The sequence below is a fragment of the Anser anser genome (genome assembly GCF_964211835.1).
Source record: "Anser anser genome assembly, chromosome: 10".
Lineage (NCBI taxonomy): Eukaryota > Metazoa > Chordata > Aves > Anseriformes > Anatidae > Anser > Anser anser.
In genome coordinates, this window is record NC_139730.1 from 3,864,208 (window position 1) to 3,889,122 (window position 24,915).

A 24,915-nucleotide genomic window follows, 5' to 3' on the forward strand; every position below is an offset into this window, starting at 1 on the left:
TTTCTGGTTTAGCTTTAGTTTTGTTTGTGAAGAAACAAAATAGAGGCATTTGTTAAGAGTTTGAGTTTTCCTTCTTTGGGGATTCATAAATGAGAATATGTAGATTTTGAGGATGCTTAATGCTGTTGCAGAATCAGTGGCCTCTCCTGCATTGTTAAAAACCAATATGTGAAATGGCATGGTTTTCGTGGGTGGTGATTATCTGCTGCACAGACTTGTTTCTGGACACCCTACTTGCGGAACAGCTTATAGCTACATCTGTGTTATTTTGGTTTCAAGGTGCTGAAAACAGAACTTTAGAAAACGTGCTGAAGAGACGTTTGCTGTGTCTCCATTGTTATGGGTGTTTGAGGCAGGGAGCGAAGCAAATGGTGGGAAGAAAAAGGTGAAATACTCCATGTTGCCTGCCTCTGCCTTGTGCGTTTGGTGTGATCCTGGGCACAGGAACGTAACCGTGGTGCTTCTAGGTTCCCCATTAAGAATATAAATACTTTACTTCGGCATTTGCGTTGGAACCACAAATTATCTTCTGAACTGTCTCATTGTACAAATATAATGAGTACTTAGACTTTACGTGTCATGCTCAGTGCACCTTCCAAAGCCTGACTGTCACAAGTCACCAGCACTTAAGAAACCTGGTCTGAGTCACAGGGAATGTTAGGAATCAGACCTCATATCATGGCAGTGCTCACAGTTTGGGAATGCCTTACTCAAAGTCCTGTTCTGAAACTGCTGGTGAATACAAACAGACATACACTTACACCCATTCTCTCTGCTTTTTCTCAGCCATTTGCCTGCTCCATCAGAAAACAGGTTAGGACAGGAATGGACCGCTGTTGAAGTTGAAATTTAGGTCAGCAGTGTAAAATCAGCCACATCCCTTTTTTTGTGACCGGAATACAGTTAAATAGTCTGTATCTTTCAAGAAGGCTGGTTAGTGGATGGATTACCTCTTAGCAGAAGTGTACGATGTGCAGTCAGCCACCTATTTATTGATCTGTGTATGGGACACTACAAAAGAACATGCTTCTGAAACGCTGCAGAGCATCTGCTCTAATAAGCCAATTATAGATCCAGCGTGGAGTTTGAATAATTTTCTGTCAGAGTCAATGAGAGCAAGATTTGCCCTCCAGCAACGAATGTCTGAGAGGAAGGATCCTTCCTGCTATTTCAGTATTGCCTTGGACAGGAAAACTTCAGTGAAGGTGTGCCTGTGAGTAGCTACGCTGTTCCTGCTGACCTTGGTTTGTCTTTTCTGCGATAGCCCGGGGCCCGGCGGGAAGAACTGCCGTGGAGCCAGCGTGGAGCACACCGTGTGTGAGAACTTGCCCTGCCCCAAAGGTGTGCCGAGCTTCAGAGACCAGCAGTGCCAGGCCCACGACAGATACACCAACAAGAAGAAAAGCCTCCTGACAGCTGTCATCGTTGATGGTAAATTTTTTCAGCTTCCTCTGTAATTCCTCGCTGTTTTTTCTCTGCAGCTTTTTCACTTGTCGTAATTTCATCCACAAGACCCCCAGTTGTCTGTGAGAACACTGCAGAATGTTTCCATTAGCTGCATCTGAAAGATGGATTACAATAACGTGTTCTTATTGCTTCCATGCTGCTCCTCTAGCCTTCTTCTTAACAGAATTACATTGCTTGATCACCTTTGTCTCAAAAACTCGTTTGTGCTGCTCCTAAAGTCAGTTGCTTTGTATTTCTTTCTCCAGATAAGCCATGTGAGCTCTTCTGTTCTCCACTGGGGAAGGATTCTCCTGTGCTCGTGGCAGACAGAGTCCTTGATGGTACTCCATGTGGGCCTTACGAGACTGACCTCTGTGTACATGGCAAGTGCCAGGTGGAGTAACTTTCTCTTGTTTTACTCCTAGTGTTATGTCTGACCCGGGGTAGCTATGTATGTCCTAGAAGGTGAGGCATTGGTATGGGTGGCTGGGCAGCCGTCTCTGAGGTGAGAGGGTGACCGTGTTTTATAGGATCCATTGCAAGTGCTCCACAGCCCCGTGTCTTGGTCTGAGAATTATGATAAACGCCCAAGGTAGGAAATGGTTGCTGAACAGCTGGGAACGTCCAGTGATCACATTTCCTTGTGTGTAGTCACCAAATGGCGTGGGTGGGAAGGGACTTCTGTGAGGGAAGCAGATGGGAATGGAAATCTGGCTTGCTTACCCGCTCCGTTTTGGCTGCTAGAAGAACCACTGAAAAAATGTTGATGCTGCAAACTGAAATATGAATTGTTATTAGCCTGCTCTAAGGGTTTTCAGCTCTATCTGGGGCCTATCTAGAAATACCGAGGAAGCTTTTTGATACCACTTACTTCTTGGCTCTTTGAGCTGCATAAACCGGTATCTTCCCCTGTGCATCCTACATCCATATGATTTTGAACTACATTACTAGATAATGCCACGGTGAGTTTCTCACCTTGGGGCCCACCAAAACTGTTTGAAAGGCCTGTTTTCCTGCAGTATGAAAAAGGTTCCCTTCTTCCTACAAAACAGGTTATAAAGCTCCAAGCAGCAGGCAGTACAGGTTTAGAGGAAGAGATCCAGCAACCCGGAGTGCAACTCAAAGACAGTTTTCTTTTGCCTCTTGTCTGCATTGTCTTGTGCTCAGGTCGCAGGGAGAGAAAATGAGAAAGGGCATAGGATAGGCTTCCTTCTGCTCTCCTTCAGGAGCCGTTTGTCCCTTGCCAAACCCGGAGGATGCTCATTTCCTTCTGTCTCTGGTCAGACAAGTTGGGAGTGGAAATGAAGAGGACTCTGTCCAAAACTCTTTGGATTTTCTTTCCTTTTCCTGGAGTGAAGGAGTGATGACCTATAACTATTGCAGTGATGGTTAGTAGTCTTTAGACAGTTTACGTATGGAACCAAGATCAGGTGTGGGCAATCTTTGTAATACAGCTCTTCATGGTTTGCAGGGCAGAGAGGCAGTTCATGCTGCAGCATGGTGAACGATTAGGAAGGCCGTCTCTTAGAGCTGCTTTTAGATTCCTTGAAAATGTAGTGGAATTGTGTAGACCCATACTAACGGGAGGTGCAGGGTTTGGGGGAGGGATGGGAGAGATGATGATGTTTATTTAAAGCTCAAAAATGACAAGAATTCATTCAGACTGGATGCTTCTACCAGTGAGTAGCAGCTGGATTTAAGTCACTTGTTGCGCACCCTATGGCAGGGCAGTTTTTTCTCTCTCCTAATCATGTAGCATGTGTTCAGAGTTTGCTGCACACACAGCAGAGATGTGAAAGGCAGTTCACGCGGCTAGTGCGGCCTTGCCAGTGCTGGATTCTTCATGCCAGTTCTTCCTCCCAAGTATTATCCTAGTCTAGATTTTTATCCCACGCTAGGAGTTTGCCTTTACACCATTAACCAGCCCGTTGACCCAACACAACAGCTTTCTAGCATTGCCCTTTACTTCCACTAACTCCACTGGAGATACGCTGGGTTGCCCTGGGGGCACAAGGTACACCAAATGTGGCATTATTTCTGATTTCCGTGAGCAGTGAGTAAGAACTAGCAGGTTGGTTTTTTTTTTGCTTTGAGCCTTCCCAGCAGGAAGATGGATGATCACTGTATTAACACGGGTATAAGAGAGGCTTTGGGGACATAATGCAGTTTTACTAATTGTAACGTGACAGGATAAGTGTAAAAGCTTTATCTGGATTGAATTTTGCACTGCTGCAAGAGACTTCCCGCTGCTTCCTGCCAAATAGCTGCTGAAGAGGCATGTTTAATTCAGCCCTTCTGATTTATTCAGATGAAGAATCTGAACAGCGAGTTGCAGGGGAGCCAGCACGGGTCTGATTCTTTATATGCTCTTTAATAAAACGTGCCTTGCACGGAGCCAGGTTCATGGTGCATCCCGAGTTACTTAATTTTTTCCCTGTTTTCAGCTGTATCTAAAAAAAAACTGAAAAACCCATTAATAACCTTTTATAGTAAGGCCAGCTGTGCACCTCCAGCTGTGTGCCATTGACCATTACGCTGGGCTGGCCAGCTTTACCGCTCCAAACATTCAGATCAGCCACAAATGGTAAATCAGACATCATGGCAATGCACATTTTCGTCTTCCAGTGAGCAGCAGTAGCCAGCTCCCCTCCAAATGAAAACCTTTATGAGCCCAGAGCTTTGGAGGTACATCATGAAAAGCAAATTGTGCTCTAACTTGGGGGCAACTGCCTTTAACTGTGCAGAGAGGTGATGACAGCTGCAGAACATTCAGTCCATTTGCATCTGGCTGGGAGAAAAGGCAAAATGATCAATTCAAGCCGAGCAGATTTGAAAGCCTTGCGAAGCCATTTATAATGCTCTTCTGCCTCGTATGCGATCTAGTGCTGAGAATCCCTGTGTGTGACTGTGCACCCCGTTTGCCATAGATGCTTGTCAAACTAGCTGTGTGTTAAATGAATTTAATTGAAATACTTATTTAATTACTCTTCTTCTTGTTTCTTTACCCAGTGTAGACAAAGCCTTGCAACAAGCATTGCAGGGGGGCTGGAGGAGAGAATAAGTGCTGAAATCAGAGGGTGGTATTACTGTTATTTATTTTCTTGTGTAATCCTTTCAGTTAAAGGCTCTCAAAGGCGGGAATGACACACTGCCAGTGTGACAGATGTATTAGCAGTATCCATTGCCTGCGAACATCTAGTCCAGGAAATGTAATAGCTCTTTTCCCTTCAGCAGCGTATGCTCCTAAATGAAACTCATGCGTTGTTGTTGGAAAAATGAATGTAGGTGAACAAGGCGAAGACAAACTGTTCTTGCAAGGAGAGGAGGGTTTTGACAAGGGAAGCAGGAACAAATTCTTCGCAGCCTCGACATACCCTAACTGCAGTTGGGCACTAAAGGAGGAGAGTCTCTCTTTCATTGCATGGTGTGAACTTTTTACCGTTTCATTTTAAAGCCATGAGCTGAGATCCATTCTAAACAATGTGAATGAAGCTTTTTGGTGTCAGCCGCACTATTTGAAGTAAAATCATTATAAGCAGCAGTGTCCCTGTGTTTACCACTTATACCTGAAGGCAGCTGGATGGTGTAAATTTGGTTAATGCTGTGGTCACACAAGGAAGCACCAGAAGAAAGCAAAGTCAGCCCTGTATTTAGTGCAGGAGTTCCTAAGTCACCTCTGTTTTTATAATCTTACTTCTTGCCTTTGAGATAAATCATACTTTATTCAGTTTTATCTTGTCCTTGTTTATTAGAGTTGGTTTTGAGGATGAGCATTTCATTCTTGGTAGTGTTAGAAGTTTGCCAGAATTAGGACAAAATAAAAACTATGTAAGAGCTTCATGAGATAGGCTGAAAAATTGAGGACAGTGTTACAAAGTTTTGTGCGTTTAGAAGAAACGTGGTAGAGAAGTAACAAACGCGCTTATCCTGACCATCTTCTGAGTAAACGAGATGCCCTGTTCAGTATGCGTACCCATTTTTCATATTTTCTTGAAATGCACATTGTTTTCTAGCGAGGAGAATTTGTTTTTTTTTTCCCGGAGTTTTCCAGAGACAGAAAATGTGTAACAGGCTGGAGAACAGCAGCAGTCTGATGAGGCTGAGGAGAGGAGAGTGAGTGCACAGGCGGGCTTGCAGCCCGGTCCCTCTTGCCTGCTTTCATGGTTTGCTTTCTTTAGCATGGACATTACAGTCTTGATGAGGATGGGGTAATGCAGTGCAAACTCTCCCTCAGACTGCATTTATCCTCTCCTGTTCCTCTCCAGGTGGCTTTCAGAGAGGATTTCCTGAAGTTTTTCTTTTCCCTCAAGACTACTCAGTGCGCATTTCATGAGTCAGCGTTCATGGAAGCAGTGTGCTTGCTAACCTCTTCCAGTTCTCCGTTCTGTTCATGCTGCTCATGTTAGAAGCAAACTGCTGGCAGAAGCAGAGCTAAAAAAAGGTGTCAGATGTCACACAGCCGTGGTGTGGGGAGAAGACAAGCTGCTCAGCTGACTGTGGTGATGCAGCATTACTTTGTTCTGGCTTTTTTCAAAGGAGAATTAGTCAGAGACTCATGATAGCAGAAGAACTTTCCAGTGGGGACTACATATTGTGCTTCAGGGTGTAACCTAAGGTCTCTTTGAAAAGAGAGACCTTGTGTACAGCGGAACGTGGTTAGAGATCAAGGGCAGTCTTTGCTGTGACTTAGCAGTTTAAGAGGTAGAGATGTTTTGGCTTTATCTAGAGTTTTCTCCAAGTATGTTTTGTCATGTTATAGCTATTTTAACTTGCTGGTGAATCTGTAGCACCTTCAATGATGATTCAATGATGACAAGACACACATTAGGTTGTCCTGGCACAGCAAAAATATTGTAGAGCTACTTTCTTCCAAAAGCAATTGTCGTATAGTATGAAAGGTGAATGTGAACATAAAAATGGCCACATTTTCAAAAATAGTTTTTACAGTTTGGGGTGACACAGTGTCAGGAGAGGGCCACAAGTGGCAGAGGATGAAGTGCAGTTGTCTTCTGGACCTACTGTTGGCAAACACTTCTCTAATGTATGCAGTACCCACTTTCTGCCTATGATGTATACAGTTCTGCCTTTGCCTCCTCACTTGATGATTTTCCGTTCATATTCCTGCATTACAAACTGTGGTACAAGATATTCCAGACTGGGTAGCTTGTCTCCATACAGCGACTTGGCTCTGTGCTGTACTTTGATAAATTATTTGGTATTGCTCACAAAGTCCAGAAGGGTTATTAGAGCTACAGAAACCTACTGTATAATAGTGTTTTTTGTTTGTTTTGTTTTGTTTTTCTCAATTCTTGTGTCTGTACGAGTGTAATTTGAGCCTAAAAAGAGGTTTGGGGGCTTTTGGCGAGCAGGACATAGCAACAAAGCACAAGATTTTGTTGGTATCTTACTGTTTTTTTTTCCTGTACTTCACAGTGGGACATGAAAAAAGTCATGCTGTTTCCGACTATTTTCCTTCTGTGTTAACCCACAAAGACCATATAATAGCCAATTCATTGTTACCTACCTTGGAGGCTTTAGTTTGTTCTTGTGGCTTTAGCAGCCAAGAATTGACCAGAAGGAGGCTACATATATCATACACTGATAAATATATATTATTTTCTCATCCAGAAGTGACATGATAGGTGCCTGTTTCGAAGAACGTAAAATCCTCTGGTACCTGCAGCCGGGTGGTATTTGCACAAAGCAGGGCAGAGGCAGGGTGGAATCAGACCTCGGGTGTCATTTCAGATGAACCTGGTTTAGAAGGATCAGAAAGGGGCAGTTACAGAAAGTGGCCAAAAAAAAACATAAGGAGTTCCTGGGATGGGAAAAGTCTCTGGGTAGGAAAGTACTTTCTATTATTTTCATGCTTCCTAATGTAGCCTGCTCTGCTGCCAAAGCATGGGGGTTTCAACACAAAAAGCTTCAAGCTCTCTGCATGGAAAACTGGTTATCAAGAATAATTGCGTATAGCATTCCCATGAACTTCTAAGGGATTTAAACATAAACTCAGAGGGCAGGTGTAATTGCGTGCCTAATGTGAATAAGGTAGCACTAATACAAAATAGGCAGCACACAACTCCTGTTCCAGCAGCACTGCTCCAATTTAGATAAAATCTGAAGGCTCGGGAAATGACAGGAGGGTGTTTGCTGAACTGACTTTGATGTGGACTCCAACCCATAAAACAAAGTTTGTTGTGGAACAGAAAGAGAAGTAACTTAGAGATGAACTGCTTGATTTGAGATCTGGGCTCACCCTCCCGTGCGCATCCGGACAGACACCCACGATTCTCCACAGGGGCAGTTGTGTTTAAAGCAAAGAAATCCGAATTCCCTTGCCTTTAGATCTGAATGTCAGCTGCTCACATGTGCATGTTCCTGTTTCATGTGGTCCATCCCTGGAGGTAGCAGTGGACACTGGATATTGTGGACAAAAAGTTGGCAGTGCAAATGAATCTGTCATAAGCAGCATGCTCTGTAGATGATTAATTTGTAAAATGGCACATGTTGCATCAATATTTATATTTGATCCATTGAGACAGCTAGTTAACTCAGCATATGGGAAGCATTACAGTGTTGTGAGTCTACAATGTCATTTCTTACATAGGGTGGGTGTATATAACAAAACTAATTGTGTTTATGTAGCAAAACATATTCACACAGGCTGTATCAATTGAGCTCTTGCACAGCCATTCAAAATACAAATAAAAATATCGTTTAAAACATCCAAGCAATACAGCGCATAGTTCACACAGAAGAATCCAAATGATGTGCATTCAAGAGGAGGAGTTTTCCTATGCTGGAGCCAGCAATGACTGAAGCTGGAAATACCACCCAACAAGCAGTATTTTCAGATGTTTAATTACAAAAATGCGAAGAAGGGGGGAGGAGAGCAAAGGAAGGGTGGGCTGAGGTATCAGCTGAGTGAATTTCAGGCCATTGGCTCAGCACACATGCAGTTACCTGCCAATTTAAAGGTCAGTCAGTAGTTACGAAACACAGCGTCAGAGCAGGAGACTGTGGTCGAAGATCACTAAGAAATCGGTGGATATAGTTGAGACCCTCCATGCTGAGGAGTTCAAGCCCCGAAAGACTGTCTTGAGATTTCCTGCCAGCACTCCCATGTTTTAATACGGGCAAGGGACTGGTTTTGGTTTAAAATCTGCTTCCTCGTTGTCTGATTAATTATGCTGTTCAATAGCAGTCCTACAGCACTGCAGGCTGTCAGCAGCTAGTACAGGCAGGGACTGGAACTCCTGGGTGATGCCAACATCGGTCCCTTTGCCAGAGTTGTTGATGTCACCGTCCAAGTCCCTGCTGGACAGTCCAGGGAAGGTCCAGGAGTCTGAGAACATGGCTCGCGGTGGTGGAAGCACACACAGACTCCTACTAGTAAACACGTGGTGGCTCTACCAGGCAAGCTCTTCATTTTCCATTATTTCTTGTGATTATGGTAGAGCTCCAAGTACGTTGCTCATTCCTGAAGGGATCATCTTGGTAAGAAAAGAAAGCTGTTTCCCTTTTTACCAGTCCATTCAAGACTGCTGGAACTGAAAGTATCCAGCCAATACTGGCGGTACTGGTCCATGGATTCAGGCTGCTAACCTGCAGGATAACTCTTGGGTCAGAAAGCGCACAGGATAGTGTTGCAAGGTGTCTTTTCTCAGGATGTAAAGCTTCCCCTTTGTGCCCTTCTGCTGCTTATTGAAAAAATAAATCACCTTCCCTTGTTCAGTATGCTGTGCAGGAAGCAGTGCAGGATGAGTTAGAGATGACAAAGATCAAGTAACTCCCATGAACTATACTTGGGATTCAAGGGATAGTGTCTGCACTATGAAAACTTGAGTTTTGAGCAGTGTAACTTGGGACTTGCCCTGTGCATACTGTTTATTAAGCCCTCATGTTTTTGAAAGCAGATAAAGGAAGTCTATATCTATTTTAACGATGCATCATATAATACATACACCAGAGAGCAGAGTGTCAGTTGGAAGCTGATAATGCGCAGGCCTGATAGACCTTCCCCCAGGGCTGGTGGGGCTCAGGCTTAAGCCTCTGGCCCCTGGAGCTGGAATGTCAGCAGCTTCCTCGCCTAGGGGAAGGCTGGAGACCTCTCAATTAATGGTCCAAGGACTGCTGACAGATAGTTTCCTCCCAGGAGAGGTGCTGGTGACTGAAGTGGTCACTGTAATGTGTTTCTAAGTGACTTTGGAGCTTGTGGAAATGCATTGTCAAGTGTTAGCAAAAGCTGTTTCATTATGTACTGCTACTAAATATGCTTGTGCTTCAGAACTGATCGGAAGGCTTTGGGAGGGGGAAAAGGGCTCTAATGTTTATGTAGAAAGGAGTAAAATGCTTACAAAGTATTTTTACCTCATAAAGTAACAAGAATGCAACAATTTTCATCTCGAAGCCAAGAAAGCAAACTCACTCTCAAAGTTTTCCTTTGCAAGAAGCCATTTCCTGGCCCAAATTTGACAGAAGCCTGAATTGTGAAGTCCCGAACTGATGGGCAAAGTCTGCCCTGCAGAGGGGAGGGAAAATGCCACCAAAGGGAACGCTGCAAGGGTTATTCCCATCTCTTCCACAATCAGGGAACTGGGCAGAAGATGAAAGGCAAAAAACAGCGAAGGTTTTGGAGGGTGTATTTACGGATTCAGTGGGTGCTCCTTCCCTGTCCTCAGAAAAGGTCTATGAAGTCAAAGTGTGTCAGTGACCGAGTAAAGTGGGAGGAAATGGCTCGTCTTGAACCCCAGTGTCCAAAGAGGGGGGATTTACTCTTTCAGAGGCTTTGTTTGCTTGCAGTGGCTTCCATTAACTGGGAAGCTGCAGCGTAAATGCAAACCATGTGATTGCTCACCCCCTGTTCTCTGCCTGCCTCCGTTATAGTCCTACAGACTCCTCATGGAGCGCTGGGAATAAGTGTGGTTCAGCACTCATTATATTCCCTTTATTCATTTGTATGCTCACATAGTGCTAATAACAATGCAGCGCAATAAAAGATAGCACAAGAGCCTTAAATTAAATGCAGCTTTTCCAGTATCTCAGCAGGGTGGCAGGCAGGCATGGATTTCCAGCTGTCTTTCAGCAAGCCCATTAATAAATCACATTTATTTTCCTGGAAGGAGAACTGCTGGGACATCCTTCTGTTTTGGGGGCAGAATCATATTCAATATCCCCACATTATTTGTTGGACATGGGTGTGAAGTTTAGCCCTGAGAATTGGAACTGCCAAAAACTCCATGGTCCTCTTCAACTTTACTTAATTCCTATTTACACAGTTGTGGTTTTTTTTTGCTGTAGTCCTTGCCTACCAACTTAGATACTGCTCTAGTTAATGAGCAGCATCTCACTTGTGTGTGTTTACGTTTTTAATGATCATTCTTTTTCAGCATTTATCTGTCTCTAATGATTTATGCAGACAAACACTGCATCAGAACAAATCCAAATGCTGGCAATCTTTGATCCCTGTAATACATCTGGATTTAAGCAGTGGCCAGTGTCTTCTGAAACAAGGGGAATGCTTGAGTTCAGGTCCAAATTACATTACTTAACACACAGGCAGCCTCAGATAAACAGCCCAAGTTCTCTTCATCTTTCCCTGTTTACCCCGTTTTTCAAAATTCTCATTATTTTAATTGTTCTCTAAGATTTCTTTCCAAGTTTCCTTTGGCTTTATTATAAGAAGGCAAGGAAGGGAGAGACGCAACAGCCTTGTTCCAATAAGTTTTACTGGTGACAGTCCTGGGAACTCATTTGCCAAGGAACTGTTTATCTACAGAGAGTGAATCTGCAACTTACAGCCGAATCTCTGCTAATAACTTGCATAGTCAGAACTCTTATTTCAGCCAAAGTTTGTCTATTAAGACTGAATTGCTGATAATTTGGAGTCTTACAAGGACAGAGAACAATTCACACAGACTAATTAGAATAATAACATGATGTCCAATCAAATTGTAATTTGATCTTACTGACCTCAAGATCCAAAAGTCTTGTGGTCAGTGGTCACCATCAGAACCTGGCAATGGTTTGTGAATAAGGAAGGTTACGGTGACAGTCTGCAGCTACAGGGAGAATACTGTGACTGCTCTGGTTCTGCAACCCTCCCAGACAGGTATATTGTGATTGGAAACAGTTTTACTAGGTATTGAAAATTCTGAAAATACCGTTTTAAATGAAGCTTTAGATGAAATTATGAGATTTTTGTTCTTATTTTTTATTTTTTTTACAAATGAATGTCAGTTCTTAGTACAGTGCAAATATCTGTGAATTTTCATACAATCGTATGGTACATATTGGCCGTGTATGAACCTGACCTGATTCCATCAAAGTATTTTTGCACTGCAGGTATCTTGAGTCAATTTATCAGTGAGCTCTTTTTTCAGGTGTTGCCAAAGCGCAGTCAGAACTGAACGTTGTACTCCCTGGTAAGATCCCAATCCACAGCAGGGCTCATTCAGCGAGCCCCACGCTGGAACTTACACCAGCACTCTGACTTTTGGTGAGGTGAAGGGCTGAGACCAGGATTCTGGTTACTTGGGTTAATTGCCATTTAAGCAAGTCACATGTTTCTCTTCTCTAAACCGAGTGTCACAGTACTGGTCTATTTCTCTGGGATGTCTTTGAGTTCCTTAGATGGAAATTGCTGTACAAACATAAACCATTGTTTTAATCTTTTGTTGTTGTTGTTTGAAGCAAGTTAGTGTGGGTTCGTGTGAAATCTGTGATGATACCTGGAATAACTAGTGGTTTTGAAACTCTCTTCAGTAATGTCTTCTGATTCAAAGTTCGTGCTCTTAGAGTTAGGGAAGGGGGTTGCTAAATAACCAGCTCAACACTGTTCCAAATGAATGCTCCACTGATTCACAGCGTTCAGTTCTTCCTGCTCAGGTTTTCAGTCAGGTGTCTATCGTAGTCTTGACATCAATGTTTAGAGATACTTTAACCTTGCAAACAAAATAATTGGGGACCTCTGGTTGTTGTCATTAGAAAATTGGCTGCGATGGAATCATTGGTTCAGCTGCCAAAGAGGATCGCTGTGGAATCTGCAGTGGTGATGGCAAAACCTGTAAAGTGGTGAAAGGCGACTTCAACCACACGAAGGGGATGGGTGAGTAACCCTCAGCAGCATTTCAGCAGAGCGGAGGTTCTCTTAACTGCTTGAGGAGAGTTAAAGAGAGGCAGTAATAGCTCTTCTTCTTGGATAGCATTTGACTCACCTGTGCTGATGAACACGTTAGAGGGCAGCTGTTCTCCAAAATTGCATGATTTCTGATGTACATGACCATAAAAGCTTCCGACTGTTCATGACATCCGACTTTTGCAGACGATGGGTAGGGGTCTAACACCACTGGCTCCACTGATTTTCTCCCTTTCCAACCAGTCGTGCTGCCAGGAAAGGTTCTGTGGAAGTGTGTGATGAGGAATCAGTGAAAAGATATGCAAGAATGAAAATACTGACTCCTCTCTGGTCTTGCCTTTGAGTAACTAACTCTCCAAAGATAGATACTCAGCATTCAGTCTTACCATTTACTGAGCCTCTTGTTAGATGGTGAGTTGGGAGTGCTGAGAACTTCTCAGGATCACAGCTGATGGAGCTGTGCAGTATCCAAAATCGTTTCTTATTTAAAACAACAGAATCTGTCTAGGAACACAAAACAAAATTCAATGTGATATTCTGCCTGCTTCTTATTCAGTTGCCCAGATAGCAGCCGTTTCCTCTCTCTGAAATTCAGAGTGAAGTTGTGTTTCTCATTTTGAATGTTGCCGGTGCTGTTGATGTTAAATAACAGATAAAATCATAGGATCTTCTCCAGTGGGAGGGAAGTCTGATTTCAGCACCATCCTTGAGCTCTTTGGGAGCTCTGAATGATGCACATTGTATGTTCCAGATGATTCATGCTATAATCAGTATATCTCAGCTAAATAAAAAAGCCCTCCCCTCTGAGTATTATTACTGAATCCCTGCCAGCAATAGCATCCAGTATAGCATAAAAGAGCTTCTGGTCAGACTTAAGACTTTCCCCTCTCTTGTTAAACATTAATGTATGTACAGCTTGGTGTTTGAATTAGTCTTTGTTCCAGAGTTTCTGTTCCGTGCTTCTGAGAAACCTTGTCACCATTCATCCTAACCCGGCAAAGGGAGGGAAAGCCAGATTCAGGACTTGCAAGCTGCTCCAGGAAGAAGGAATTGTCCAGAAAAAGTGATTTCACATTCAGGGAATAGAGAGTTGCCATTTCTGTGTGCATAAATACATTGAAAACGTGCTACTCCAGGACTGAGTTCAGTAAAGCACCCAGAGATTTCATTTAAGCACACGCTCCAGTTCTGTTTAGTTACTGAAGCAGCACAAGTGCTTTGTGGCTTCCTTGAATCAAGGTCTCAGCACTAAAGTGATTTTGTTCATTGGCCTCTTCCTCTGCATCCTCCTCCTTCTTATCTGTGGGGCCAGCTGTGACCTGTCACCTCCTGTGAGGTGCAGGTGGGATTTCCCACCTCCGCCACGACTTTCTGGAGCACATTTGTGCTGTTGCATTGCTAGGCCAACCTGCTGAATAATTTCCTGCTTTATTGCCTTTGACTCTTCTGTCCCAGTTATTTTCCACTTATTTGTGTCAAGGCATTTGCACTTGATAGATATGGTGCAAAAAGTTCCTTGGTCCAGCTGAAAAAAAATATTCTTTCTGCAGCAGATTTTTCAGCTGTTCCTGAACTTCCTGATGGCTCCTGAAGAGAACTATCTTTTATCTTTTCCAATTAGACTACAAAACGTCTCGGGTAGATAATAAGAAATGTCTGGGTCATTGCCAGGAAGTTGCACTAATTCCCAGCTAGACAAACTGCTTGAGGGTGGTAACTTTACAAGGCTGTAGGAACAGAACAGACTCGACCTTAACGGGTCGTGCAGCTGCCAGGACGCTGCAGGGGGGATTCACCCCCAGCACCGTGTTGCCTAGCGGGAAGAAATGGCTGACGGAATCATGGTTTGCATTAGGCTCTTCAAGCATTTACTGGTTCTTGTTCTCTGCTGATCGTCTTAGAAGTGCAAACCGGTCGCAGGGTTGCGTTGTCAATGCTACGCAGACATTTTAAGTGCTTCCACCTTTACCCATCTCACGGAACTCACAGGAAATGATTTTTAAAATGGTAATCTCATCGAGATTTGTTAGAAGCTTTGATTTATTAATTTTTAAAGGGAATTATATTTTTGGGAGTAATGATTTTAGAAACGATCATCCATGATATGACAAGTAGTCTTCTGGGTTGAAAATCGTCTTTGCTTTTTATTTTTTTTTTAATTATGCTCTTCTAATGAACATCCTAGCCTACTAAAAATGAAAGGATATTTACACTTTTAATTATTCACTGTTCCTGTTTTCCTGCTTTTGGGTTTCTTCTATGTTACATACTGAATATAGACTTGTTCTTTTCACTTAGGATTTCCGGCCCCTATTCTGCAAAGATTTTATGCATCAATTTATATCAATTTAATTCATATACTGGTGTTTCGCAGTCAGGTCCTTGGGTTAACTTACTGAATCTCGTGCAGTAGGCAAAGCTCCAGTGTTCGATCTGAGGTATCACAAGTGACCATTTGGTTACTCGAAAAAAAAAGTTATTTTTTTCTTTAAATAAGTCCTTAAGCAAACATGTACAAAAATCTGACAAAATTCTGGTCAAATGAGAATACAAAATACAAATTGAGGCTTTGGATATGCAGGTGATTGCACAGGTCAGTTGCAAATGCTCACAAACTTGCTGCAATCCAAGTCAAGGCCAGCATCCTGCATTAAGTATGCCGGTGTGTTATTTCAGAAGAGAATAGCCTTCAAATATCGAGCTGTTGATTGTTCTGGTGCGGTGTCTGCTTTGGGAATTGCAGCTGCTTCTTTGGGTGAGATCTTCAGCTGCTCTACGGGTGGGACTCCACCGACTGTGGGGCTGCTCCCTACGTGTCCTGTGACTGCAAATTATGTTGCCGAGCCCTGTTTATGGAACTAAACCCATACCAACTCCTTTCTGTTTCTTAGTCACCAATAGTCATTGTAAGAAGGTTTCCACATGTGTGATGGCAAAGGCAAAGGCTGTTCCCAAGTGTTTCTCGTGTAAGATACTTGAATGCTGTTTGCAGTGTTAGTGGGTGCTGGTGACATCCTTTGGTGTTGGTTCTTTATTTTCTTTTGGTTGGATGAGATGGGGAGATGGGTATCACAAGCCATGGATAAACTTCAAGACCTTTTACTAGTTAGTTTGTTTTTTCAGAGACAACAAGTACAGATCCTTTCCTTTTAGAAGATGTGAAAGGGAGACAAATTTTCATTAAGCAAATAAAAAATACTGAGCCTATTTTATTTTTTTTTCACCCTTATTGTCACAGATTCTATAAGGTTTTGCTCTCCTGGTAGGACATGCTGTGGCTGGAACATTCAAAGTGCCCCAGAGGAGGTCTGACAGTTCTGATCTTGCAGCCTGTGGTCCACGGGCACCCAAATGTAAACGGAATCCGTTTCTGTTTTGGGGAGAAGGTCAAAAGCCTTGAGTTGTGATGCTAAATGTCACATACACTTGTGTGCAGCTGGCTCTCTTCAGTAGGCCAGCTGAATGTGCTGTTTAGATTGAGGTTTTATTTCGGACTGGCACCACGCCCTGTACCTAATGCTATGAAACAATTTCAAAAATAAAAATAAACACAGGCTTGTTCTGAAGTCCATCTCAGCCTCCCTGTCACTGTACAAGGGACCTGGAACTAGAGGACAGTTCTTCAACTCATATGTTGGGTAGCTGATCGGTATTACTGACTAGGGTATCTGTCCAGACTCCAAGTCTGTGCCTGTAATGCTCAGACCTGCATCGAGAATGAGGCATTTCCCTTGCATCTGTCTCTCTTGATTTTTCTCAGCCATAACAAGATTTTCATTGCAGCTCTTTGCTTGTGATCCAAAAGAACCCTAGTTATTTGGACTTTTTTAATTGCAGAGCACAATATGGTGATATATGCCAGTTCTGACTGTTGTTTTGGGAGATGACTAGTGTATCTTTGCTAGCAATTTTTATTTTTAAGGTGGTGAAAAAACAGACCTTTTATTTCTTACTTTATTTTTCCAGCACATATTTAAAACAAATAAAGGAAATTTGGACAGTGGTGCTGTAGTGCTGGCTAGGAGCATCTTTATACAATGCAAGAAACTCATTTCTTGTCAATAGGGCGTACATCTAAATGATGACAAAATAATGCCCCAGGGATAACTCCTGGGGTGTCTTACAAGGGTTTAAGCAGAACATGTAAGAGAGATTCTCGCAACCAACTGTGCAGTAATAGTAGGAGGCTTTGAAATCTATCCATGGCTCTCCAGTGATAGGATTTTCTTCCAAATGAGCTATCCCATGGCTGGAAGCAGACAGGTGCTGATGAAGGAATTACTCTCAAGATAATAGCAAGAGGGAATCAGCGCAGCTGCTCAGAAGATGGTTATGTACTGACCGCTGGACATTTTTCCACTCCACTGCAAAACCGAGCACTCAGTAAAAGGTGCAGGGTGGGAAGGGCCATGGGAACTGATATACCTAGGTGGACGGGGCAGCCTGGTTTCCTTGGCTTCCACCCTGAGACCTTTGTTCTGAGCACTCTGGGGAAGTCTGATAATGGGGTGAGCACTGCTGACGTCTCACATCTAATTGTCGTGTGTGTACAGGGATAGGACATGAAGGCACAGTGCCTAGAGATCAGTGCTTTCAGCCATGGGATAATTTCTCATCTGCCTTGGAGTCTGTCTTTTACTGGGATGTGAGCTGAGAAAGCGGTTTTGTAGTAGATCGGTGACGTTCTGAAGTTCATACTAAACTTTCTCTTCATTCTGAGAATAACAACAATGGCTAACAGCGGATTTCCCTGTGTGAAACACTTTTCCTCTTGCAAATCTCTCCAGCATTTAAATGAAGATACAGTAGCCACTGTTCACATATTAATCTCCTTGATGACAAAGCCGCATCTTTGTTCTGGTGTCTCTCCTAATACGAGTTACACCACATAATTTGTATCTAGGATTTGCTTCAATCATGGTCTTACATTCCTGAGACACTGATGTAATGCAGATTGTCCAGAAAGATTGGTGCATGCCAAAGTAACTGTTCCCAAGGTGGAGCATACTGCATACAGCACTATAAATTATCAAATAATGAAGTTCTCCTGTTGTACTTTCAAAGCTTCATCTTAACAGGCTGATTTATGGGTGAAATTACTCGAAATACTGCCTGATAGTTGCCAAATCTCATCAGTCTTTAACCAATTCCTCATTTAAAGCAGAACTTGAAGCCCAACCTTGCAGACCCCTGCATTGCAGACAATTATCCTAAGACCTAACAGATCTTTGAGACTCCTTGACTCTGGGCCAACTCTTGGGACTTTTTTTGGTCTTACTAGCTAACACTTGATAATCTTTCTGGCAATCTGCAGTGACAGTTCGCTTAAAAAAACGTGCCTCGAAAACAGTGAAGATGTTTTCTGGTGCGGTTATCTCAAAGATCAGGATTATTTTGGGACCAGCAGCATCGCATTAGCACTAAGGACCAGACTGGAGCGGTGGTAGCTGTCCGAGTTTGTACCTGTGGCAAATTTGCATGGATGGTATACAGTATTTTTGCAGTAGGGTTTGACCACTAACTCACACAATATTGCTAGAGATAGTGACTGAGGGTGTAAAGATGCTGCTTTTGGTACATGCCCAAGAACTCTGCTTCGTCTCTGAAAGGACAGGTCAGGTTCGTACAACTGCAGAGTGGTTCACAGCTCACTAAAGATGCAGTAAAGGCCAGCAGTCAGGCTTGTGCCGCATGATCTCGGTGAGTTAGCATGGTGTGTTTCTTCTTACTCAGGAGCTGTGAACACAACCCCCCAAAGCCATCAGTCAGGATTAGAAATTACATGAGGAGAAAAATCTGGTATAAGACCAAACCAAACAGTCTCCACAACTAATGCCATATTAATAGCTTATACTCCGCTATTTACAATTGTAAAAAGTAACAGAAAAGTCAGCTTTTCCACGTGGTGTTTCTCTCATGACACGGTGATGAAATGAGAGTGTATTTATGGCACTAGCTGGACCTCAAGCGTGGCTCCCCAGCTCACCCACCTCCAAAGCACTGTGACGCTCCCGGCTGTTGCTCAGTCAGGGGACAGATCCAAAGCGCAGTGAAGCCAGTGACCGTCTTTCCACTAAATTCAGCCCAACTCTGCGTTCAACCCTTGCATGATTTAGTTCTGGGCATTCATACCTGGCAAACGGTTTAAAAAATAAGTAATAGTACCCTAATTGGTACGTTACATTACCTGAAACTTGGGCATGTTCCAAACCAGCTTCCTAACAAGGGTGTTGAGGTGTGTAACAGGGCTGATTTCCCTGTGGCGGGGTGGCATTAATCACACCTTTGCTGTGTGCTCGTGTCTGGTGGCAGCTGTTGGTCGGGGTTGGATGCAGATGCATGGGGTGCAGTGAGGTTGTTTGGTTTCTGGAACACTCTGTGTTTACTGTCATTTGGTATCTCAGCTGATGAAAAAAACAACTCCTAGCAATGTCTAGAGTAAACTCCAACATCTGTTTGATTTGATTTTATAACAGATTTTTGTATTGCATTTAAGAGTACCCAGACATGGTTTGCAGCTCTGCTGTCCCTCTTTCTATTTGTCCTGCAAGGCTACGAGACTATTTCTGAGATACACCGAGTAAGAGAGAAGTAAGGAAGCAAACATGCAAAAACAACTGAACTGAACTGAAGGGTCAAACAGTAAGTGTGATTCAGATGCAGAGATCAGGGAAAGAAGGAGTGGATCCATCCCAAATCAGCTGTCCACCCAGTGACCCTTATAAAACCCAAGCAATCACGCCTTATGAATATGACACCAAAGAGGCTGCACGCTGCTTGTTCAGACAGCCTGAAACAAACCCACAGTCTGAGACCCAAAATCCCTGTCCGACTCACTCCATGTCATGGTGGCAAGAGAATCACTTAGTCCTGAGAGGCATTAGGTTGTCAGCATCCTTTTTTGAGGCTTTTCTTATCAGTGTAGCAGAAGCATGGCCATTCAGCTGCACTTGTCCCTAAAATAGTTCCCCAAACACTGCTGAATACTGGAGGAGCCACTGCTCCTGGCTCTAGCAGTTCTCCAAGCTATTGCTGTAGCTTGCCCTTGATTTCCATAAAGGCAGAGCTTACACAGAAGAGCTTCACACAGCCCTTTATGAAGACAAAAAAAAAAAAAAAAGGAAGGGAGAGGAGGGGAATGAGGGAACATACAGAATAAGCTACTTAACATGTAAAAGAAAAAGGAGAGCAATAATCCATAAGATGTGCCAAGTAATACACTGCAAAGTAAACTGGGTGGCCAATTAGAAAGAATCAAATCATGGCTGTGATGAGATTAGTGTCATTTACAGGGGGCTGATTCAGAGTCCAATGAAGCCAGTGGAAAAACTTTCCCTGACTCCCAGGCCTTTGAAACGGGCGCTAGTGTTCCTCAGCTTTTTAGTTTAAAGGCACCACTTTCACCCCATGGAACAAGCAAGTAACTCCACATGGCTCTGTGGTGGGGGAAAATACGCTACGTTTCCTTGTAGCTCCTTATTATTCTTACTGTTATTCTGTTCGTGAATAGTAGTATAATTACATCGTGTTGCTGGTTGTCGAAGGAAGCATGAAGAGGCCAAGAGAATTTCAGAAAAATAACCATGAGAATTCCTTAAAAATATGATGGGGTGCTGTAAAAACTTCCCTACCTTGTCAGATGCTCGGATGGTCTCATTTGGCACGTGCTTCTTTCTGCTGGCAGCATTTGGAGATGGTCAGTGTCTGACAAAGTTTCAGCTCAGTTGTTAACATTAAATCTGAGCTGTGGAATTCGGTTTAGCAGCCCAATGCAAAGAGACTGTTAGCTATTATATCCTCCAGAACACTTATATAAAGCTAATGTGCAAGTGAAAACAAAGTTATTTTTCCCACATGTCCCACTAATCCCTCCTCTTCCGTTTAGGCATCATCCAAATGTTCTGTGGAGGTGAGTCCTTTCAGACAGCGATCACAGCCAGGAGCAGGGATTTTTTTAAGAGGAGATGACAGGAGTATCTATCAGAAACTCGATTTCAAATTGCTGATATCTGGGCAGGAGTTGATTTTTTCATGGTGAGATACTGAATGACTGATGCCTCTGGCTGTCCGTGGGTTGTTCTCATCCATCTGCCCTTTTGTTGCCATAGGTTACATCGAAGCAGCTGTGATCCCTGCAGGTGCCCGACGGATCAGAGTGGTTGAGGACAAACCTGCTCACAGTTTTCTGGGTAAAAAGACAAAACAAAAAATATTTTGATTCAAAACTCAGCTCTGTTCTCTGTTAAACTGATGCTTCTCTAAATGTCTTTGTAAGTGATGGGTTTGTTGTTCTCACAAAGTGGCTGTTGATTTCGTTATTGTTTCGATCTCTTTACTTTTGTGGCTTGGTTTCCTGATACTTCCCTGATATGATAGTGCATGACACTTACAAGGCCCTTGTGCAACCGGAAAGGACCAAAGAACACATTTATGTGGACAGAAGGATTTCTGAACAGCATTTGGCGCTGGGTGGAATATAGCTGCCTGTACTTTGGGAGGGAGTGGGAAAGAGAACCGTGCATTTAAAGGAAGGCTTGGCAGAGATACCAATCGGAAGGCTCCAAGCTCAGACTGGAACAAAGGCAGGACAGGGGAGCTGATGTCCCTTAAGGACCTGACCATGAGGTTGCCTGCCCCATTGCCTGCAGCAGCAGGTTTTCACTTGGTGCTGTACTCAAGACCTGGTCCTGCTTTCTGAGGTGCAGGATCTATCAAAGAGTGTTTCAGCCCTTCCACAGCCTGATGTTCTCATAGCAGTGGTCGGAACAGATACATGTTCCAGCTGATGCTTAGCCTGGAAAGTATTAGGTACTGTTTTCACTTTTGTATGTTCTGGTTCTCTCAAAGTGAGCTTCTCAGAGTGGAGACACTGTGAGGTTTCAGGGTAGAAAAGCACTCTGGAAGATGGGATTGCTGCCAGGGATATATCAGGCCTGTGGTAGGAACTCTGAGAGGATCACAAAGCTTGCTGTCCTCCTGTTGTGCAGAAGGGGAAGCTGAGGTGTCAAAACTTGTTCATGGCTATGCAGAGAGGCAGTAGCAAAGCTTGGACTGGGATCCTTGGCAAAAACATTGGCATTTGTACCACTTCTTGGTACGAAGCATGTATCCCTACTGGTACTATTTCTGCTAATGCTGCAGCCAGCTTGCTGAGAGAGGATTACGCCTACACGTAAGATGTTTGACATAGCAAAGCACTGGTGGAACAATGAGAGCCAGTGTTTCCTTCCTTGGGCTTTGCAAATACTCTGTCTGCTGGGAGCCAACCTTTTTGTTTGTCTTGGTGGGATTTACACAGGTTATTTGTCAGGGGTTTGGGCTTTGGCAGATAGCTGCAACAGTGAGATTCCTATGTGGAGTTAGCCCTTTGTTGTGACCACTTAACCTTGACTTTAGCAGGTATTTCTCCATTAGGTGGTGAAGATTGGAACTTATGTACATTTGAGAGCAGGAATTGGCCCTTGTATGTGTCCCATAAAAACAGATAAAAATTTTACAGATTTTAGGTCAAAAAGTTCTTCCCAGGAACACTGGGCACAAGGAAAAGATGCCCAGTGTCTTGCTAACCGCAGTTATAGAGTAGCAGCAGGAGTGTTCCAACAGGACAAAAAAGATGACCAAGGAAACTAAATTCTGGTCACTCCGTTAGACCTTGTAATGCATTGTACATCCAGATCTGAGTGTGGAAGGATTTTCTTTTTCAATTACACCATCAAAGCTGAGCCCAATCAGGTCCTATTTCCACTCAGGACCAGGTACAGTGTTTTGGATTTGAGCCCAGCATAATTTGGAATCATTATTCCATGTGCTGGGAGCAGTGCCTGAAGAATTTCCCTCCACCTACAGGCAACCCACGCTGGCTGGCTTGGCTGGCTGCAATGCTTAAAAACCACCTTGAACAGGAAATGCCTCGGCAGTTTGTGTCCACAGGCTGGGAAGCAAGCTGGAGGGACCCAAGGTGGAAATAAAGATCTGACAAGGTGCCAGGTTTAGAAACAGATTGGTCAGTTCCTGTCTTCGAGCCAAAAAGAAAAGGAGGAGTTATGGGTTGTTGCTAGGGCTCCTTTTCTTTAATGTTCTTCTACTGTACAGCTTCGAGCCAGGAATCAGCTCAGAGATGTAAGAGTGTGGATGCTTGCTGCCGCCTAAACGTACCCACAGGGGAAGAGCTGTGCTTTGCTGCCCTGTTTGAGGCATAGGGTCCCAGGAGCGCTGCAGCCAGCTTGGAGCACTTGCACCGAGTGAAGACAAGCTGTGGTGAAAGCACTTTGGCTCAGATACTCTGCTGAATCTCCAGTGGAACTCCTGCAATCCTCAGTGAGCCCCTTTGGGGCTGTTTCCAGACTCTCCTGCTCAGTTACTTAGGGAACAGTGCCTGCAGCAATCAAAATCAAACCTTTCCCAGAAGAGAGATCCACAAAGATTAAACATTTTGTTTTTTACCAGCAAGCTATCTTCCTTTGATGATGACTTGTATCCAAAGCACGGTTTTAGTCATTCAAGCTCTCAAACGCTCTTGTGAGCATGTACCGTGATATTTTTGCTGGTCAGCCGTGCTGCTGTGGAGATAGTTTTATCTCATCCCCAGCTTTGATTAGTCATGTTCGTGGCTCCTCAATCCTAGTGTGAGGATGGTTTGAGCAGCCTGGAAGCCGCTAGGCTTTGGCAGAGGAAAACAATCCTGCTTCGGAATTGTCTGGAGTTTGCACAAGGCACTTTGTAGATTGGGGAACAAAGCAGGGAAAAAAAGTAAGCTGCAGAGAGAGTTGTGTTGCTGTAGAATGCAAATAGCAGCACGTCATCATACCCCTAGCCTATGTTCCCAAGGGAACTTATCTTAGGAAAAAAAACCAAAAACATATACATTCCACTCCTTCTGGGGAAACGATACCTGCAGTTTCCTTTCACCTTTACTGTGGAGCCTCTTGTGGGATAAAGGGAGCTGCGAGGACGATTGTGTGCACCAGGACAGAAGGATGTTCCATCTTTCTGCAGTAACGCCCCAGGATGCGGATCCTCTCAGAAAGGACCACACAGACACAGTGTATTGAGACCTCTACCTGGTTCAGACTTCCCCAGAGGTTAGACACTATGGATGATGCTCAATCTGTAAATTAAATGAGCCCCAAAACGTACCTGGGCACTGTCAGCCCACAGAGCAGGGGGCTGCCTGGGTGCTGCTTGTTGGGAAGGGACCCCGCAAAGGCCTGATCCCTGCTAGGAGCTGTCTGGGAGGTTGACCTGGCCATAAAGTGTGACAGGGATGATTTTAACAGCATAGACAATGGTGTTGAGGTGCCTCGGAACATGTTTGTCCCCTGTACACGGAGTGGCAGAAAGAAGGTGAGACGGCGCCCTGCTCTGAAATCACTTCAGGAGTCTCCTGTTACCTTTAGTAACCTCTTCGGGGTCTGCGGAGCCAACGTGTCCTGTTGAGCCAAATAAAAGTTTGTTCAGGAAATCCCCTAAAGGGAAAACTAACAGGGATTTCCATCCTCTCAAATGTCATTTGAGGAAGGGGTGAGCTGACCCTTCATGTCTTGAGGGGGCTTTCACTGTAGTAGCTATTTAAATGGTGCTAGAGAAGGCCAGCCAGAATAAAAAAAGGTCTATATAGAATAGTCCAGTATTGCTACAAACACTCCCTATAGGAAATTAGACCAAACTGAAAAGTCAGGCCTGTTGTGCAGTTGACAAGAAGTCCAATTCCTGGTCTCCTAAGCATTCTAAGGAATTACATGTAGCCTACACACAGCTGGAAGGATTTGCTGGCTTTGGGGACTTGATCCAAAGGGATGACAATGGGAGCTTTTCCTATTGACATGAAAAGGCTTTAAATCATCTCCTCTTACCTTCTTGCAACACACTCGGTAAAGTGAAAGCCAGGGTTATATTTTTTACTGGAAGAGAATAAAATAGGCTTGAAATGCTGGAGGTTGAGAAAACATCGTGTTAAAGGCTTAGCCAAGAGACACAGTTAACCTTGAACTAAGGGAGCCCAGGAACTGCAAAACACAGGCTCTTCTGTCTGATGTCACGGCAAACTCGATCATAGTACGTGGATCTCCACAGCGGGGCCTGGGACTTTCACTCTCTTAAAACAGGGTCTGCCAATTTTCTCTTCCCTCAATGCATCACGCAGACATCTGAATAACTTTGTTTCCATTGTACTGTAGAAAACACAGAAATCCTGAAATGACCTTGCACTAAGTCACAGAAATCAGATGCCCTTAGAGTTGCTTTTCAGTATTTGAAGAATAGCAGTGTTGCTGATGCAGTAAGTTCTTCTGGAAGAAAGGACGCAATTCTCCAAGCATCTTTCCCTGTCAGTA

The 24,915-nt window shown here is 43.8% G+C and overlaps 1 protein-coding gene across 6 annotated transcripts in view; it reads left to right on the forward strand.

The window, feature by feature from the left end:
- Nucleotides 1-24,915, forward strand: part of ADAMTS17 (ADAM metallopeptidase with thrombospondin type 1 motif 17) — a 185,558-nt gene that overhangs the window by 113,021 nt on the left and 47,622 nt on the right. For 5 of the 6 annotated variants that reach the window (XM_083850395.1, XM_083850394.1, XM_083850396.1 and 2 more), the window contains 5 exons: nucleotides 1,265-1,431; nucleotides 1,713-1,840; nucleotides 12,433-12,553; nucleotides 15,475-15,549; nucleotides 20,692-20,772. In XM_083850395.1, the coding sequence (XP_083706521.1) occupies nucleotides 1,265-1,431; nucleotides 1,713-1,840; nucleotides 12,433-12,553; nucleotides 15,475-15,549; nucleotides 20,692-20,772 (572 nt within the window). The remainder of the gene's footprint in view (nucleotides 1-1,264; nucleotides 1,432-1,712; nucleotides 1,841-12,432; nucleotides 12,554-15,474; nucleotides 15,550-20,691; nucleotides 20,773-24,915) is intronic. The other variant, XM_083850398.1, reaches the window with a different exon arrangement.